Source organism: Daphnia carinata, chromosome 5, assembly GCF_022539665.2.
Source record: "Daphnia carinata strain CSIRO-1 chromosome 5, CSIRO_AGI_Dcar_HiC_V3, whole genome shotgun sequence".
In the NCBI taxonomy this organism is placed as follows: Eukaryota; Metazoa; Arthropoda; class Branchiopoda; order Diplostraca; family Daphniidae; genus Daphnia; species Daphnia carinata.
In genome coordinates, this window is record NC_081335.1 from 2,179,710 (window position 1) to 2,195,561 (window position 15,852).

A 15,852-nucleotide genomic window follows, 5' to 3' on the forward strand; every position below is an offset into this window, starting at 1 on the left:
GTGTTACAGGATGGAAGAGTGAACCTACAGTTGAAAAACACTGAAAGTGCATTACCATTAAGGTATGAGGTAAAGTAATAGAGTATGCAAATTGTCTAATGAGAAGTACCATCTTGTGTGAATGAATCCTGTGTAACAGCAATCCTTTATAGTTCTGTCACAGCTAGAAGCCTCAAATAATTCTGCTTCTCTTGCTAAAGAACAACTTGTCCTTTACGTTCAGAGTGTTGGTGAAGCTGGGTACTTAAATGGCCCTAAAGATGTTTCATTTCGTTGGCATTGCAGCGATGAACATCATACATGGACTTTTTAGGTATGAAAGGAATTTTCTTGAAAATTTTTTGAATTTATGACAAAGCATTTCTCCTGCTTTTTGCCAACCATGTCTAATCTAAAAAAAAAAATTTATCCAATAGGAAAGGATTTTCAGCATACTGGGAACACAACTATCAACAATGCAACATTCTAGGGGTGCTATTTTATCATTTAAGAGCCTTATACAATGATTTTCATCTGCAATTTGTATGGCCTTTCCCAAGCTTCTGCCAGAAATTGAATCTATAAGTCATGTAAGTCACATGAGCAACAATTGAGATGCTTAATGGTGTTTTTCTTTTCTCAGCATAGGTTAATAGTAACATTGGATCTGAAAAGATTCTTGGTTGGGGCAAGACACTGAATAAATTGTAATGATTGAATGGATGACATGACATTTCTATACTTAATTTGGATTTCCGAGACGGTATTTTATATTTAAAAAATTGAAGTGCATATCTGGGCTCCCTTCCTTTCCGTAGCCCCGTTTCCCCTTGACTCGTAATAAGCCCGTAGGGGGTCATGCCCCTACTGTACGGTATATATAAAAACAACATATACCGAGGTTTGGAGGGCTCTGGCCGGAAAGGGGACGTGGGGTGCCGCTTAGTCCGATGATGTGTTCACGGAGGGTGACGTGGCTGCCCACAAATCCGAACTAAAGGTTAATCGCTCCTGTAAAAATGTTCCAAATCTTCAGCTCTTCTTCCGGCTTCTCTTAGCCAATCACCGGGTAATCTCCCCGGTGGGTCAACAAGGCAGTGTCTCCCCCTGCCTGGGTTGACGGCAACTTTTGGAAGGGCTATTGTGCCTTTTTAAAGTTGCAAAAATAATTGTAATGTGCAGAGAATTGTCAATAAATTTTTTTTTATAAAATGTTTTTTGCAAAATTTTTTTCTTTCATTGTCTGTGTTCGCTTTGTTCACACATTACATTTATCAACTTTTTTTTTTATTTAGCTTGCTCCATTCATTTTTATGGTTTTTGCCACCGTTGTATCGCTTATCTGTTAGTATTCAATTAGTATTTATTACACTTCTTGAATTCTTGAACTTAGACAAGGAACAACGTGTAATACCTGGATATTTTCTGAAGTAATTTTATACTTGTATATTGTTTTACTGGTATGGGAATCGATCCCCAGATATTCAGCGTGCAACGCCGATGCTCTAACATTGAGCCACGAGATATATCTAACATATTATATCTATTATGGCATATCATATGTTATAGTCTCGGATGTTTATGTAGTCTTTCACAAGTATATATTTATCTTTTTATAGCTTTCATAAGGTTCATAGCTCTGTGGTAGAGCATTCAGCTGCGGTAACTGTTACCCTGGGTTCAAACCTTAGTAGATGTATAAAGATCTACGTTTCAATTTTATTCAAAGTGTAAATGCAAGTCCGCAAGCGACTAGAAAAAAGCTAACCTAACATCATATGATTCATGGCTCATTGGTAAAGCATCGGCGCGGTATGCCAAACATCCAGGGTTCGATCCCTGGATAATAATTGAATGCTTACAGATAAACGATGAACCAATGGAAACAGTGCTTACCATCAAACGTGGCATAAACAATAAAGGTGAATTGAGCAAGCTAAATAAAAAAAAAGTTGATAAATGTAATGTGTGAACACACAATGAAAGAAAAAAATTTTGCAAAAAACATTTTATAAAAAAAAATTTATTGACAATTCTCTGCACATTACAATTATTTTTGCAACTTTAAAAAGGCACAATAGCCCTTCCAAAAGTTGCCGTCAACCCAGGCAGGGGGAGACACTGCCTTGTTGACCCACCGGGGAGATTACCCGGTGATTGGCTAAGAGAAGCCGGAAGAAGAGCTGAAGATTTGGAACATTTTTACAGGAGCGATTAACCTTTAGTTCGGATTTGTGGGCAGCCACGTCACCCTCCGTGAACACATCATCGGACTAAGCGGCACCCCACGTCCCCTTTCCGGCCAGAGCCCTCCAAACCTCGGTATATGTTGTTTTTATATATACCGTACAGTAGGGGCATGACCCCCTACGGGCTTATTACGAGTCAAGGGGAAACGGGGCTACGGAAAGGAAGGGAGCCCAGATATGCACTTCAATTTTTTAAATATAAAATACCGTCTCGGGAATCCAAATTAAGTATAGAAATGTCATGTCATCCATTCAATCATTACAATTTATTCAGTGTCTTGCCCCAACCAAGAATCTTTTCAGATCCAATGTTACTATTAACCTATGCTGAGAAAAGAAAAACACCATTAAGCATCTCAATTGTTGCTCATGTGACTTACATGACTTATAGATTCAATTTCTGGCAGAAGCTTGGGAAAGGCCATACAAATTGCAGATGAAAATCATTGTATAAGGCTCTTAAATGATAAAATAGCACCCCTAGAATGTTGCATTGTTGATAGTTGTGTTCCCAGTATGCTGAAAATCCTTTCCTATTGGATAAAATTTTTTTTTAGATTAGACATGGTTGGCAAAAAGCAGGAGAAATGCTTTGTCATAAATTCAAAAAATTTTCAAGAAAATTCCTTTCATACCTAAAAAGTCCATGTATGATGTTCATCGCTGCAATGCCAACGAAATGAAACATCTTTAGGGCCATTTAAGTACCCAGCTTCACCAACACTCTGAACGTAATGGACAAGTTATTCTTTAGCAAGAGAAGTGGAATTATTTGAGGCTTCTAGCTGTGACAGAACTATAAAGGATTGCTGTTACACAGGATTCATTCACACAAGATGGTACTTCTCATTAGACAATTTGCATACTCTATTACTTTACCTCATACCTTAATGGTAATGCACTTTCAGTGTTTTTCAACTGTAGGCTCACTCTTCCATCCTGTAACACTTCCAGACTTGACTTGATCCCCCACTAAAATTCTGTGAATGCAAAATAACAGCATTAAAAATACTTTTGCAATAGACAAAAAACCAAAAAGTACCTAATCCATGTTTTATGTTGAACTCATGCCATTTCTGGGTTTCCGTACCACACCCATTTTCGTCCCAAGTACGGTTCCACAATTCTTCAGTTCCTTCGCTGCATGGACTTATTATTAACGATTCTTTTAGTACAGCACTGACAGAATTTTAATTTAACACACTGTCAGGTGGTGGACTGAATAACTAAACAATAAAGAATTGTTTTTTAAAATTCTATACTTATTTTGAATTCTTATGTGAAAAGTTTAGGTACCTGACTGTGTTCGCCTAATGCTAATTCATCCTCATGTTCAGTTAGGAATGAGTTTGGAAAAACCTCCTTCACTGTTTGGAAACTGTTCCGTTCCAATTTGTTCTTTTCCCCTAGCTGAGCTTGTAGACTCAAAATTTGAGCTACAAAACACAAATGAATAAAAGCAAATAAATAGAATCATTACGTATTAGGCCTTACCATCCTTAGCTTTGCTGTTATCTAATATTTTGTGCTGTTGCAATAATTGAGCCTGCAGGTCCATAATTTGATCTAATAAACAATAATTAATAATTGAAAACAAATATAATAATGTTTATACTTACCATCCTTTTGTTGTATTATCTTATCCATTTTTCAATTGTTCCTCCAGCCACGCGTTATTCTCTCCATCCACGCTACTGAACTAACTGCGAATGGCATCCAATGGACTGAAATTGCCTACGCCAGTAATGATGAGTCTGAGCGGTAGATGGCTACGTGTCGGAAAAAAAGAAAAAAGTGCGATTTTTTTTTTTTTTCCGACATTTTTTTTTTTTTTTATGTAAAACGGATTGCCATATGGCAATCCGTCAATTCAACCCAGGCAGGGGGAGACACTGCCTTGTTGACCCACCGGGGAGAATACCCGGTGATTGGCTAAGAGAAGCCGGAAGAAGAGCCGAAGATTTGGAACATTTTTACTGGAGCTATTAACCTTTAGTTCGGATTTGTGGGTAGCCACGTCGCCCTCCGTGAACACATCATCGGACTAAGCGGACCCCCACGTCCCCTTTCCGGCCAGAACCATCCAAACCTCGGTATATGTTATTTTTATATATACCGTACAGTAGGGGCATGACCCCCTACGGGCTTATTACGAGTCAAGGGGAAACGGGGCTACGGAAAGGAAGGGAGCCCAGATATGCACTTCAATTTTTAAATAATTAATACCGTAATACGCGGGAATACACAGGCGACTGATGGAGGGAAATTCAATTCCGTACTTCAAATTATTATAACTTTTCGTCATCACATCCCAACCAGAAACCTTCGCAGGTTCACTATTGCTATTAATCTAAATTAAGAAAATAAAACATAGATAAGCATAAGACGTTCTTATTGATATCGCTTACATGGTACATAAATTCATCATCTGCCATATTCCTGTAGATTCCTGGCAGGAGCTTCTAAAAGGCTATGCAGTTGCAAATGATCACCATAGCCAAAATTTGAATACGAAAGTTTGGAAGACCCCTTCGTGTTGGACACAGAGATCTTCCATGGGGTTTCCGGTTGGACGTTCCATGCACCATAAAAAACAGATAGGTTACAAAGTTGGTTGTTTTGATCACTAAACGTTAAGGTAAACAATGTACCTGGTCTCGGCAATCTTGACAACAATTTCCATTATAACCTCATATCACCTGATTTTATGGAAAAAGAATTTCGTAGGCGACAGTTCAGAATAGAAATGGTTGCACTCAAATCTATTGACAGGTGAGGGTTAAGGAATGTCGCCTTAGGGAGTGCAAAACGCGATTTTCAAAACTATTAAATGCTTGTTAGCCATTGAAAGATTGCTGGCTGACGCAGACAATCGTTTGGGACATGATTAATGAGCTGCTTCGCGGATAAAGCTCGTTTTTTTTAGTCCTCTCCAGGATGACATGAATTCCAGCATGTATCAGCACTTAGCGATACACCAATTAAAACAATTAAAAAATTTAAAATAGTACCACCTTTTAATGTTTTTGACTCCATGATTCATCTTCGTTGCAATTGTGAAGGCAAGACAACTGACCTATGGTGATTTATTCATCACAGTTGCCATAACTGTTACCCCAATGTATCAGCTTTTCTGTCAAAACAGTAGTTTGCTAATACGACATTGACAATTAAAATTAGAAAAATAAACAAACTCAGCGGAAAAGCATTATCAGGGCATAACATCTTGCATGTTGACGAAGAATCCTAGGTTTATCATGTACATGGCAGAATATCCACATTGCCTAGATGGTGCAATCCTTTGCTTAACCACACAAATAATAAGTAAAACATATTGAATTGAAACCAAATTTAACTGAAGTTTTACCAAACAGCCGGCTAGCACCTCTGAATTACGAAACTACGCCTACACATTCATATCAAGCTTTTCCAGCATGTCTCACCTTTGGCATTTGTTTAAATCATTCCTTTAAAAAATTTTAATAAATGTAAATAAAGTAAACCATTGATATTTCTGTGACGTCGGAGTACCATTTGATTGTCAAGCATTCCATACAACATAGGCATTTTGGAAGAATATAAAATGTATGGCAATCGTTTTACCCCCCCCCCCCCCCCAAAAAAAAAAAGTATTGGCCCTTTTTGTATGTGTTCACTGCTATCGCCATCTACCTCAGATTTATAGTTAATTTTCTATATATACTCACCGAATATTTCCGCTGCATCGCACTAGCGCTGTAGCGTACTGGCGCTAGCATTTTGTCAAATATTCGGTGTATTTCAAAAACAATTAACTTAATGAAAAAAATAGCAATTTTCCCGGAATCAGCATTCAATTTTGAGTATACCTTGTGATTTTTAACCAATTCCAGTGAGTGTCAGTTTTTTCAAAAAAATTTTTTAAGCCCGACCGAGAAAAGTCGGGCTTATTTAGTCGGGCTTAAAAATTTTTTCGGCAAAAACTGTCATTCATCGAAATTGGTTGAATATCACAGAATATACTAAAAATTGAATGCTAATTCCGGGAAAATTGCTATTTTTTTCATAAAGTTAACCGTTTTTGAAATACACCGAATATTTGACGTAATGCTAGCGCGCCAGTATGCTACAGCACTAGCGCGATGCAGAGCGTTTGCCGATGGTGTTGAAGTTTACGTGATCAAACCCAACATTAATACATTAGTTGAATATTGAATGTTGCAATGAGTGGATTACTACGTCGAATTTATTTTTTCTCGTATACACACGTTAACATCCTACGAAGAACATTACTGCTTCTTACTTAGATAAGTTCCTAGCGAGTATGGTAAAACTTCTTTCCTGTTAAACCGAAAAATATGGATGTAAATGTGAAACAGGTTGAAAACAAAAATCATGTTAAACGTAATACAGCATTTGGAAACTCAACTTGCATATCAGATTAATCCCTGTTTCCATAAAGCTAAATACAAAGGACAAATTTAGTCATTCAGCTTGAATCCGAAATAATTGTTTGCCTATTCTACCGAGATCCGGTCGATTTCGACACCATCGGTTTTGATTAATGCCTGATGCAGATAGGCACAAAGAGTTCTATCACCAAGACAGAATACCACTATGCTTTTTAGTGCAGGATTTCGTCCACCCAAATGTTGGCGTGGTTTTTCCTCCATAACAACGCGATGCTTGTACTATATATTTCCTATCAATCTTTTATGTAAAGGGATAGGTTATTGGATTCGATCATTAAAACAAATAAAAACGATTATCAATATTCATTCGAGCTTCAGATTGAATAACACAAGGATAAGAAAGAAAAATTATTTACCGCAGTATCACGAGATTTCCATCATATTCTTCTTTTGCGGTGAAGAAACAGGTTTCTGCCTCAAGAGGCAATTCAAGCAAATCCATAGTAACAAATTTCGTTACGAGATCAACTTTTTCATACTGCTTAGTCAAATTATTGAGGCTGTACCTAAAGAAATAAAAACATTGTACGACAACAAAAAACGGAAAAAAACAAATTATTTTTTCTTCAGAAACGAAAAGTAATACTTTTTCAAAATTAGTGTTCCATTTTGAGTATACTGTGGGATTTTCGCCGAATTCTAAGAGATGTCACGTTTTGCAGATTTTGGCAAACATGGGAAGGCTATACCCTTCCCAGTTTTTCATTTTTTGACAAATTTTAAATATTACTTGAGATACATGTGATGTACTCAAAATTTAACAAATATCACGAAAAGCGATTTTATTTTTACGTGAGACTTCAAATATTTTCGATAAATGTCGAAAACGGACGAACAAATATTTTGCGTTACAAGCACTTTTCTTCCAATTCTTTCGAACTTGCTGATTGGACGAGAAAACTAATATCAAAATCAGCATTTAATTTAAAATATAATCTGTGATTTTCATTGAATTCCACAAGGTCATTTTTTGCTGATTTTGACAAAATGAAGGGCCTTCCCACTTTAAAAATTTTTAGCAAATCATAGATAATGTTTAAAATATACGTTTTCTTACTCAAAATTTTATGAGGATAACGAGAATCAACTGAGCTTTTATGTAAGACCTAAAACTTTTGCAATAAATGCCCGAAACAGGTGAACAAATATTTTCCCATCTCAATAATAATAATATAATATATAACTTCGATCTTTTTTATTTTTACTTATGCAATATAGTGTCCCTTATGTTGTTTAATTTTTAAAAATGGATTTTACTAAGCAATATATTTTTTTATTGGTATCATACGAGACTTACCCGCAGTCGCGCCAGCATCTTCCGGCATTTCAAGGTATACTGTTACGAATGTTGTGGAATATTTCTTCGACGGGGCGGGGTAGGGGCTCACTTTCGGGGCCAAACCGAGATGTCTCGACTCAATATTAAAAGATGACACCACATCAAAATAAAGGCGTACCGACGACGTCGACATGACCCCTAATATGTGAGACCGACGATCTGTTACGCTGACGCAAACAATTAACGGGTTGTAATCATGGCGCAGACCCAATTACGCATCCCGATAGAATTCTTATGGGGTGCGGGGGAGAAATCAGATACCTAGTACTTCGAAAAACCATGCTCCGAATAAAAATGACACGTTTTTTTGTTTTTAACTATGTGCCTTATGTACACACCCTTTGTTTATGCCTTTTCACGACATGCTTGAGTGTAGTAGTAAGTAACTCTCTTTGCTGAGACTTACTGCAAACAATTTTCCTCCACCTACCGGTTTCTAACTGCAAACCAATCTGCAAATCAGAGGATATGATAATTTAGATACGAAAATTAAAAGACGTTTAAAAAATGTGTTGCCCTTTTGGATTCTCAACGTGCGGAAATGTGTGACGAGCCTGAAAATACTTTCATTGAACACCATTTTGTCATAGTTAAGTAATCTATTCAGGTTAATATTACAGTTCAGTTTTCAATTTACCCTTGTTTGATTTTCTTTTCTTTTCTTCTTTGGAATTTTTTACCTACAAAAAATGATTTACGGAATCAGTATACACAATTTTTAACAAATGGCGCTTTATGCAAGGGTCATCGTATACCATAAATATCGTCTCACTAAGGCAACATTTATGGTATGGTTCTCTACAGTGTTCCACTTACTATAAAGTCTGAGGAAAGATTGCAAACAGTGACATCTAAAGTGAAGAACAGCTCTGGCTTTTAATGGAGGAGAAATGTGCTATACAGCACAATACATGATAGTAGCATTGAGCAAATATTCATCAGATCAACGAGGACTTGCACAAAACCTGCAATCCAGATTTCAGTTAAAGGCTTTTCTTATCCCTTAAGGCAAGAGCTGTTGATCGCTTTAAGGTGTATGGTTTTACTATCACACAACTAGTACAAGTTTTCCCATTTTCATAAAAACATCCTTACCTTATCTGTGTTTCCCTTCCCTGGATACACTTTGTTTTCTATGGTGACTGAAAGGCATCTATCCTGATCAATCAGAAAATTCTTTGCTTCCCATGCTTGTGAGCCATCTCGGAACATGAAAATTGCACGGTTGTCATCTACCATGAATCTAACATGTACATGGTTAGGCAAGAACTAAAGGAAATGGCAACTGTATGTACCTTTCAGCTTGTATATGGTTGTTCCACAATGCACTCTGCCATAGTTTTGTTAAATCTTCAGCTTCATTACGTGTTGGCTGTCCTGACACTTGCACAAAAGTCATAATTGTTTTACCTTTTTTTGACACTTTAAGTAGATTTTCTGGATCAGAGGCATCAATCTGACAAACAAGAATAGGTGAAACCAATGAAGGTTAATTTGAACTTAAGTTTAGCATTATAAGCACCTTTGAAAAGTCAATTGGTGGGGGTTTACGTAAATGCTCAGGAAGCTCATCATCAGGTAGAGGTTCTTCATCTTCCTATGCAAACATGACAAAACAAAAAAATTGCTTTATGAGGCATTTAAATTTTGAAACAGTCATGGTATTTCTATAACATACATCCCACTGATCAAGAAGGCGCTCTAGATCGGCTTCGCTATAATCTCTAATATCTTTCTTTGCCCATGCCGGTTTCTCGCCGTCCTTACTTTTCTTGCCACCACTAACGACGAATAACGAATTGACGAAAAATAACAAGAGAATCAACTTTGAAGCCCTCTTTTTCAGAAACATGTTTGTTAAAGCGTTGGAGAATAACTGATCAATTGGAAGTCAATCTAAATTTCTTGCGCAAGCTAAAGGCTGTTCAAATTGAACGAACCAGTTGAACGGAGATAACTTTGTTTTGTCTGCTAACGAAATTCTTGTGCTGCCGCCTGTAGTAACATATTGGACATAAAGAATTGCTTTACTCTAATGGCATGCAAGGCTACAAGGCCACGTGTATTGATACAATGGCAGTCCTCATTTAAATAGATCTAATGATAAGCTGAAAAGCGATTTTTTGTTTCTAGCCAAGTGTAACTAATTGCTCGACAAATATTTTACAAGAAATAGACTGCTGTTAATTTTCCGTGCTTGAGAGCTAATATCTTAAAATTAACTAGATTTTCAGTTGTTTCTAGGTTATAGGTGGAGTATAACAGCATTCAAATTTCGGAGTATTTAATCCCTCAAGCATTATTTAATTTTTTCAAGGAAATAATTGTGAAAACTAATGAGATTAAAGGCTGAAATTTGCTATAGAGCTACTGAGCAAACCTAAGATGCATTTAGAAAAACGGCGTCTGTAAAGAACCACACTAGGGCATTAGGTAATAGATGACTATGGTATATCATCAAATGAATGTTTTATTTGGTAAAACATAAATTAATTTTAAGTTAAGAACTAGAAGTAAATTTGTGACTTAAACCTTGGGCAATATAACAATAAGAAGGATAAAGCACAAGGGTTGCATTCCGTATGTGATGCAGATTTCCCCAATAGGTGACGCAGTTACATGCGCCAATTAATTAAGCTGTTTCCTATAAGTAAGGCCATTGTCACCCCGGCCTATAGGAACATTTTCTGTTTCGCCAATCATATCGGTTGTGTTCGCCGAATAAATCAATCCATTGTCTGCAAGTTTCCCTATTAATTTTAACGAAGACCCTGACGAAAAATCAAAACAAAAAGTCTAGTCGTTTACCATATATGTAAAGTTAAAAACCTATTTCCACTACTGATCGGCGTACAACTTTTTTTTGTTGTTGTTATTATGCCCGACTTTTACAGGAGAAAGAGTAAACTGTAGTTTAAAGTTTGCTTTTTTACACTTTCTGTTATCTGTTAGTTTTCACCCAGTTTCCCGCAACATTTAACAGAAAGTGGGCATTGCAGATGAAATCCTTGTTACACTAACTGATTCAGTCCCATGGATGACAAGTTCTGACATAGAAGTGGCCACATGCTGAGTGAATGGCTCATGAGGGAAGTCCAGTTCACGTTTCCTCCCCTTCACATGAACTGGGTCTATCTGTGAAGGATCCAGGAGACGATTGCCAACAAGACTTGTGGTTTGCAGAAGGCAATGAAATAATTGATGCTGGTGGTCCCTCAAGTGTTGAAGTTCAGCCTGATTTAAGTGGCAGTCCACGCAGCATCAGTGCATCAAGCCAACTAGACGATTTCAACGAATCCCTTTCTCCAACCAATCCTTTAGCAGAGACTGAAGGTGGAGGAGACCTTGATATCATGGGCATTGCCAACTCATGGTAATTAGCAGTCACTTTAGCTTAATTGGATATGTGGGGAGAATAGTAAACATCCAAGTTTATCGATTGATTTTTAAAGTAATGTTTAAATTTTTTGTTAGGAATGATGATGAGGCTTTTTGCAATGAATCTGCTATACCTGCCAGAGGAATGGAACTGTCTTGTCTAAGCTTGGGACAAACTGCCAGCTCAGGTCCATGGCCAAGCCCTACACCACTTTTCCCAACTGCGTTGGACTTGTTTGAAGATGACAGAGAATCTGTTTGTGAACTCTTGGGAGACATAGCTGGTATTTTTTTCCCGTTTATCATATTATTTAAAATTTTAATGTGTGCTAAGTTGGGATACAATAGATTCTAACAGTATTCCCGGCGTCTGTGGTCTACGTAACCTAGGAAATACTTGTTTTATGAATGCGGGTTTGCAGTGTTTGATTAATACCGTAAGTAATCAGCTCAAGATGAAATCGCAATTCTGGCATTATTAATTAAACTTTCATGCTTCTTCGATTTAGCCGCCGCTGTTGAATTACTTCCACTCGAATTCCATTGACGAGCAGTATCCTGGATGCAACTCCGTCCATCTTACAGGGCAGTTTGCGACGTTTCTCCTAAAAATGTGGAGCGGACGCTTTAGCACACTGAGACCGGCAGAATTCAAACACACGTTGTCTTTGTATCATCCTCAGTTTAAAGACTATCGTCAGGTATCTTCAGCATGTCGATTTACCTGACTCATTAAATTAACATTTCCGGTGCTTTTTTGTTAGCACGATTGCCAAGAATTTCTTGCCTTATTGCTCGATTCCCTTCATGAACACCTAAGCCAGACGGCTTTGAAGGAAGGTAATCCCAACCACCCAAGGGACGTAGTGACTGTTCCTAGGCGCGATGCAGACCTTCCTGCCGATTGTTGTCTTTTGACAGAGGAACCTATGGAGCTTTACGAGAGCTCACGTTCAAGTCAGCTGTCCTCCCCACGTAGTTCTTCAGATTCTGTAGAAACATCATCAAGCTGTACTACAAGTTGCAGCAGTACGCGTATTAAAGCAGCTGCGTTGTCTCTGAGATCGTTACCTATACCGGAAGAAGTTAAACAACCTCTTTTCCCTTTATCGATTCATCCACCGTCACAGGATGGCACTGTGACTGATGTTCTTTTCAAAGGCAGCGCACTCTCACAGAAAGGCTCAGTAAGGATACAATTAATTTCTATTTCACAGATGACATTTTCCTGACACTTCAACATATTCTTTTAGTTGATAATGGAGCGAAATATGCTTAATCCATGTTCGGACCCAGTTCAAAATATCGTCTTAGAGAAAAATCTGCTTAGTGAAATTAGCAGCATGATGAAGGAATCAAAAACTGCAAACGTCAACATATCAGCTGGCTCTGCCGAGACATCTCCTAATAATGAGATCTACTTTGACTCTGGTAAATTTCCAGCAACGGACCAGGCCAAACCGCGGGCTGCTGTAGCGTCTACACTCGTTCGGAACACGGACAGTGCTCAGATCCTCTTACAAGCGCAGCAACATATAATCCAAAAGAACAAAGTAAAAAATACAAACATGTTGAAGGAGACGGCGAAACGCCTCAGTGAAGATCAAAATCTGTCGTCAACGTCCCCGTTCCCGCTCCCTTCGACAGAAGGCATTCCTTCTGGCAACCAGTCATTGCCCAGTCCAAATAACGAGAATGTCAGCAGTATAAGTAAAAAGGCCCGACTCGAAAATGAGGATGGCCAAGAAGCGCCAACAATTGGTTCAACAAATGACAATAGAGGTCCATCACCGTGGGACTCGCTTGGCGCTCTTAGTAAGGCCGTGAGGGAAGAAGACTCTTGCCGGAGTGATAATATTGTTTCTGTGACAAATTCATTGGCAAATGAATCTGTGGTAACTCAGACTTTTCAGGGACAGTTTCGCAGCACGGTACTTTCATTGCTTTATTTTCATTCTCCAATATTTTTATTGAACCTATTTATCTTTAGGTTGTGTGTTGCTCTTGCAAGCACGTTTCGGTGACATATGAACCTTTCATGTATTTATCGGTTCCTTTGCCAAGAGCGCTGGAACGTCAAATAGAAGTAGTGTATATTCCAGCGTCGGGGACGGCAGGCTCTAGCCGTCATCGCCTATTGCTTCAACTGTATGACGAAGTGTCGAAACTACGTGAAATGCTGGCCAAACGTTTAGGATTGGAGGATGAACGAAGTGGTAGGTTAGTGTTGGCCGAAGTGGCTAACCGTGTCATCGTTCGATTCTTGGAGGATCAGCTGTTGCTTCGAAATTTGACGGATGGACTTCATCGATCGGTATATGCCTTTGCCGTGCCTCCCCCCGCATCTCCAACACCGCCTGCATTCAGTTCTAGTGACAACAATTGTTCAACGTTAGCTTCTGTTTCTGCAAGGTAAAAAATCTCATTATTATACTTTGACAGCGTTCTTTGATAACGCGGCTCATCCAAACAGTACAACACATCCAACTAACTCTGTCGACTCCAAGTTACCGTCGCCGGTAATAGAGCATTCGTGGAAGAGTTGTGCGATATGCCTCGAAGAAATGGCTGATACGGAGTTACGGAAACATACGTCTTGTACTTGTCTTTTGTGTCAGTCGTGTATTGAGGTATAAGTTGATGTTTCCCTTACATAATGGCAAATGTTAATTCATTTAATTTTTTGCTTGGTATACAGGCATCTTGTCGACACCATCGAAGTAGCTTTGGGAGCCGAATCGGCGAATATCTTCAGTGTCCAGTTTGCGGCATGGACGTTAAACCAGAAGAAGAATTCGCACCCTTAGATAAACTACATTGCTATCGCCCCGTTATACGACTGCTCAATATACCTGTTCTGTTCCGACTGGCAAGCAACTCGCGTTCGGCGAGCCCAAAAAGTAGTCGACTTGTTGGTCATCCCCGTCTGCTGCAACTTCCCAACCTTGTATCGCCTAGGATCTTATATGACACTGTTAAAAACATATATCCTAAAGTGAACGCCTTCGATTTGTGCTTTGTGGATCAACAGGTATTTCCCTATAATTTAAAAGCTAGCCTTAAATCGATTGATATTAAATGTTTTGTTGTTAGGGAATAAGATGCCCTCGCTGTGTTTATCCTAATCGTTGCAATGGTTGCAAAATTAGCCCTGAGGCTGATCAAATCTCACTACAGCCAGGCGATTGCCTAGCGGTGCAAGTTTATACTCTGGAAAATGAAGATTTTGCGTCTGCAGTGACGAAATGGGAAAAGGTTTTTGACTTACAAACGGTTGCTGAGCAGGATGATAGTGTAAGCAGCTCCTCTAGTAGATCTTCACGTTTTCAAAAGGAACCTCTAACTCTTGATGATTGTCTTACTGCATTTTCTGAAAGGTAGTATCAGACACATATCTGATTGAAACTTAACAAAACATGTTTTTATATGTGAAATTATAGTGAAACGCTTGACGAAGGCAATCCATGGTTCTGTCCCAAGTGCCAGAAAAGCCAATGTGCAAGCAAAACCCTGTCAATTTGTCAAGCGCCTCCGTATCTTATCGTTTATTTGAAGCGGTAAGCTTCAAATTAACATCTGTGCATTTTTTTCTCTTTTAGGAAGTTTATGATGTGATTTAAGCTAATTAATGCAATATGTTTTTTTATGCATCGTGAGATCAGTTTCGTGTTCCATGACAATTCGAGCAGTAAGCTTGATAACAGAGTGGAATTCCCCTTGACCGGGCTATCCCTACAACCTTACGTTGACTGTGGTGATGTCAATAACGGCGATGACAACGAAGATTATATGTATGATCTTTACGGAGTTGTCTGTCACTTTGGAAGTAAGTACATAAAATAAAATTTTTACGGCTCTTATTGGCATGTAAATTTTGATACCTTCTGTAGGTGCTTCATCAGGGCACTATACAGCGTACACAAGACATATTAATTCAAAGGATTGGCATTATTATAATGACGAAACCGTCTTATCTCGTGCACCTCAAGACGAGGACTTTAGCCATGGTTATGTTTTGTTTTATCAGCGGCGCAGTCGGCAGAGCTGCCAGGACGACGTTGTCGTACCATGTGTCATGGACAAATAAAATAATTTTGCTTATAAAAAACTGCAATGTTATCTTTGGAGGGAAACGTTTGAAGCGATACTTGATGACGAACATTCCTAGCTCGTCGTGGAATTTGAAATGTACGAATCATTTCGATGTCGTAATTGTTTTCCTGTTTCCCTGTTTGAAGAAATTTCTGTAAAACGATTAAGCAGCTTAAACATAAAATCAGAAACCGAACTATCATTTGCCATCGTTGTGTATTATTTTCCATTTTCGTTTCCTTTTACCTTGATGCAAAGAGCGTACCTCTGTCTTCGATTTCGTCGCTGTTCCTTACTTGAAAACTTCCCTTTTCATCCGTTTGTACTAAATACACAATACACAAATGCCAGATGTTTCAGTGAG

The 15,852-nt window shown here is 38.4% G+C and overlaps 2 protein-coding genes and 2 long non-coding RNA genes across 8 annotated transcripts; 2 read left to right on the forward strand and 2 right to left on the reverse strand.

The window, feature by feature from the left end:
• On the forward strand, positions 1-702 carry LOC130696801 (uncharacterized). Its single transcript, XR_009002708.1, has 2 exons — positions 1-313; positions 417-702. It is a non-coding gene; the product is annotated as an uncharacterized LOC130696801 (long non-coding RNA).
• Positions 703-6,435: 5,733 nt separating this feature from the next.
• Positions 6,436-7,667, reverse strand: LOC132087998 (uncharacterized). Its single transcript, XR_009421047.1, has 4 exons — positions 7,266-7,667; positions 7,036-7,185; positions 6,734-6,917; positions 6,436-6,669 (listed from the first exon to the last, which is right to left on the reverse strand). It is a non-coding gene; the product is annotated as an uncharacterized LOC132087998 (long non-coding RNA).
• A 930-nt stretch (positions 7,668-8,597) lies between these two features.
• Positions 8,598-9,977, reverse strand: LOC130696777 (LDLR chaperone boca-like). 2 transcript variants are annotated; one of them, XM_057519895.2, is made up of 5 exons: positions 9,697-9,977; positions 9,541-9,615; positions 9,314-9,474; positions 9,114-9,261; positions 8,598-8,698 (listed from the first exon to the last, which is right to left on the reverse strand). In XM_057519895.2, the coding sequence occupies exons 1-5, from the start codon at positions 9,868-9,870 to the stop codon at positions 8,633-8,635; spliced, it is 624 nt and encodes a 207-aa protein (XP_057375878.2). In that variant the 5' UTR covers positions 9,871-9,977; the 3' UTR covers positions 8,598-8,632. The 2 variants fall into 2 exon arrangements, with proteins under 2 accessions (XP_057375878.2, XP_059351417.1); XM_059495434.1 differs by lacking the exon at positions 8,598-8,698 and adding an exon at positions 8,942-8,983 and having other exon boundaries at positions 9,697-9,976.
• A 696-nt stretch (positions 9,978-10,673) lies between these two features.
• LOC130696749 (uncharacterized) lies at positions 10,674-15,838 on the forward strand. 4 transcript variants are annotated; one of them, XM_057519852.2, is made up of 14 exons: positions 10,674-10,920; positions 10,982-11,391; positions 11,493-11,680; positions 11,745-11,833; positions 11,906-12,097; positions 12,161-12,583; positions 12,650-13,327; positions 13,387-13,808; positions 13,870-14,026; positions 14,095-14,427; positions 14,490-14,773; positions 14,837-14,953; positions 15,059-15,222; positions 15,287-15,838. In XM_057519852.2, the coding sequence occupies exons 2-14, from the start codon at positions 11,096-11,098 to the stop codon at positions 15,481-15,483; spliced, it is 3,540 nt and encodes a 1,179-aa protein (XP_057375835.1). In that variant the 5' UTR covers positions 10,674-10,920; positions 10,982-11,095; the 3' UTR covers positions 15,484-15,838. The 4 variants fall into 4 exon arrangements, with proteins under 4 accessions (XP_057375835.1, XP_057375834.1, XP_057375836.1 ...); XM_057519851.2 differs by having other exon boundaries at positions 10,674-10,838; positions 10,971-11,391; XM_057519853.2 differs by having other exon boundaries at positions 10,674-10,838.
• The last annotated feature ends 14 nt before the right edge of the window (positions 15,839-15,852 follow it).

Excerpts from the sequence above, each read along its gene's own strand:
- LOC130696749 (XM_057519852.2), top strand. The coding sequence starts at position 11,096 with ATGGCTCATGAGGGAAGTCCAGTTCACGTTTCCTCCCCTTCACATGAA. Across the intron at positions 11,681-11,744 it reads ACTCTTGGGAGACATAGCTG|ATTCTAACAGTATTCCCGGC; the intron begins GTATTTTTTTCC and ends GGGATACAATAG. Across the intron at positions 13,809-13,869 it reads TTAGCTTCTGTTTCTGCAAG|TACAACACATCCAACTAACT; the intron begins GTAAAAAATCTC and ends TCATCCAAACAG.
- LOC130696777 (XM_057519895.2), bottom strand. The coding sequence starts at position 9,870 with ATGTTTCTGAAAAAGAGGGCTTCAAAGTTGATTCTCTTGTTATTTTTC. Across the intron at positions 9,616-9,696 it reads GCCTTCTTGATCAGTGGGAT|GAAGATGAAGAACCTCTACC; the intron begins GTATGTTATAGA and ends ATGTTTGCATAG. Across the intron at positions 9,262-9,313 it reads AACCATATACAAGCTGAAAG|ATTCATGGTAGATGACAACC; the intron begins GTACATACAGTT and ends TGTACATGTTAG.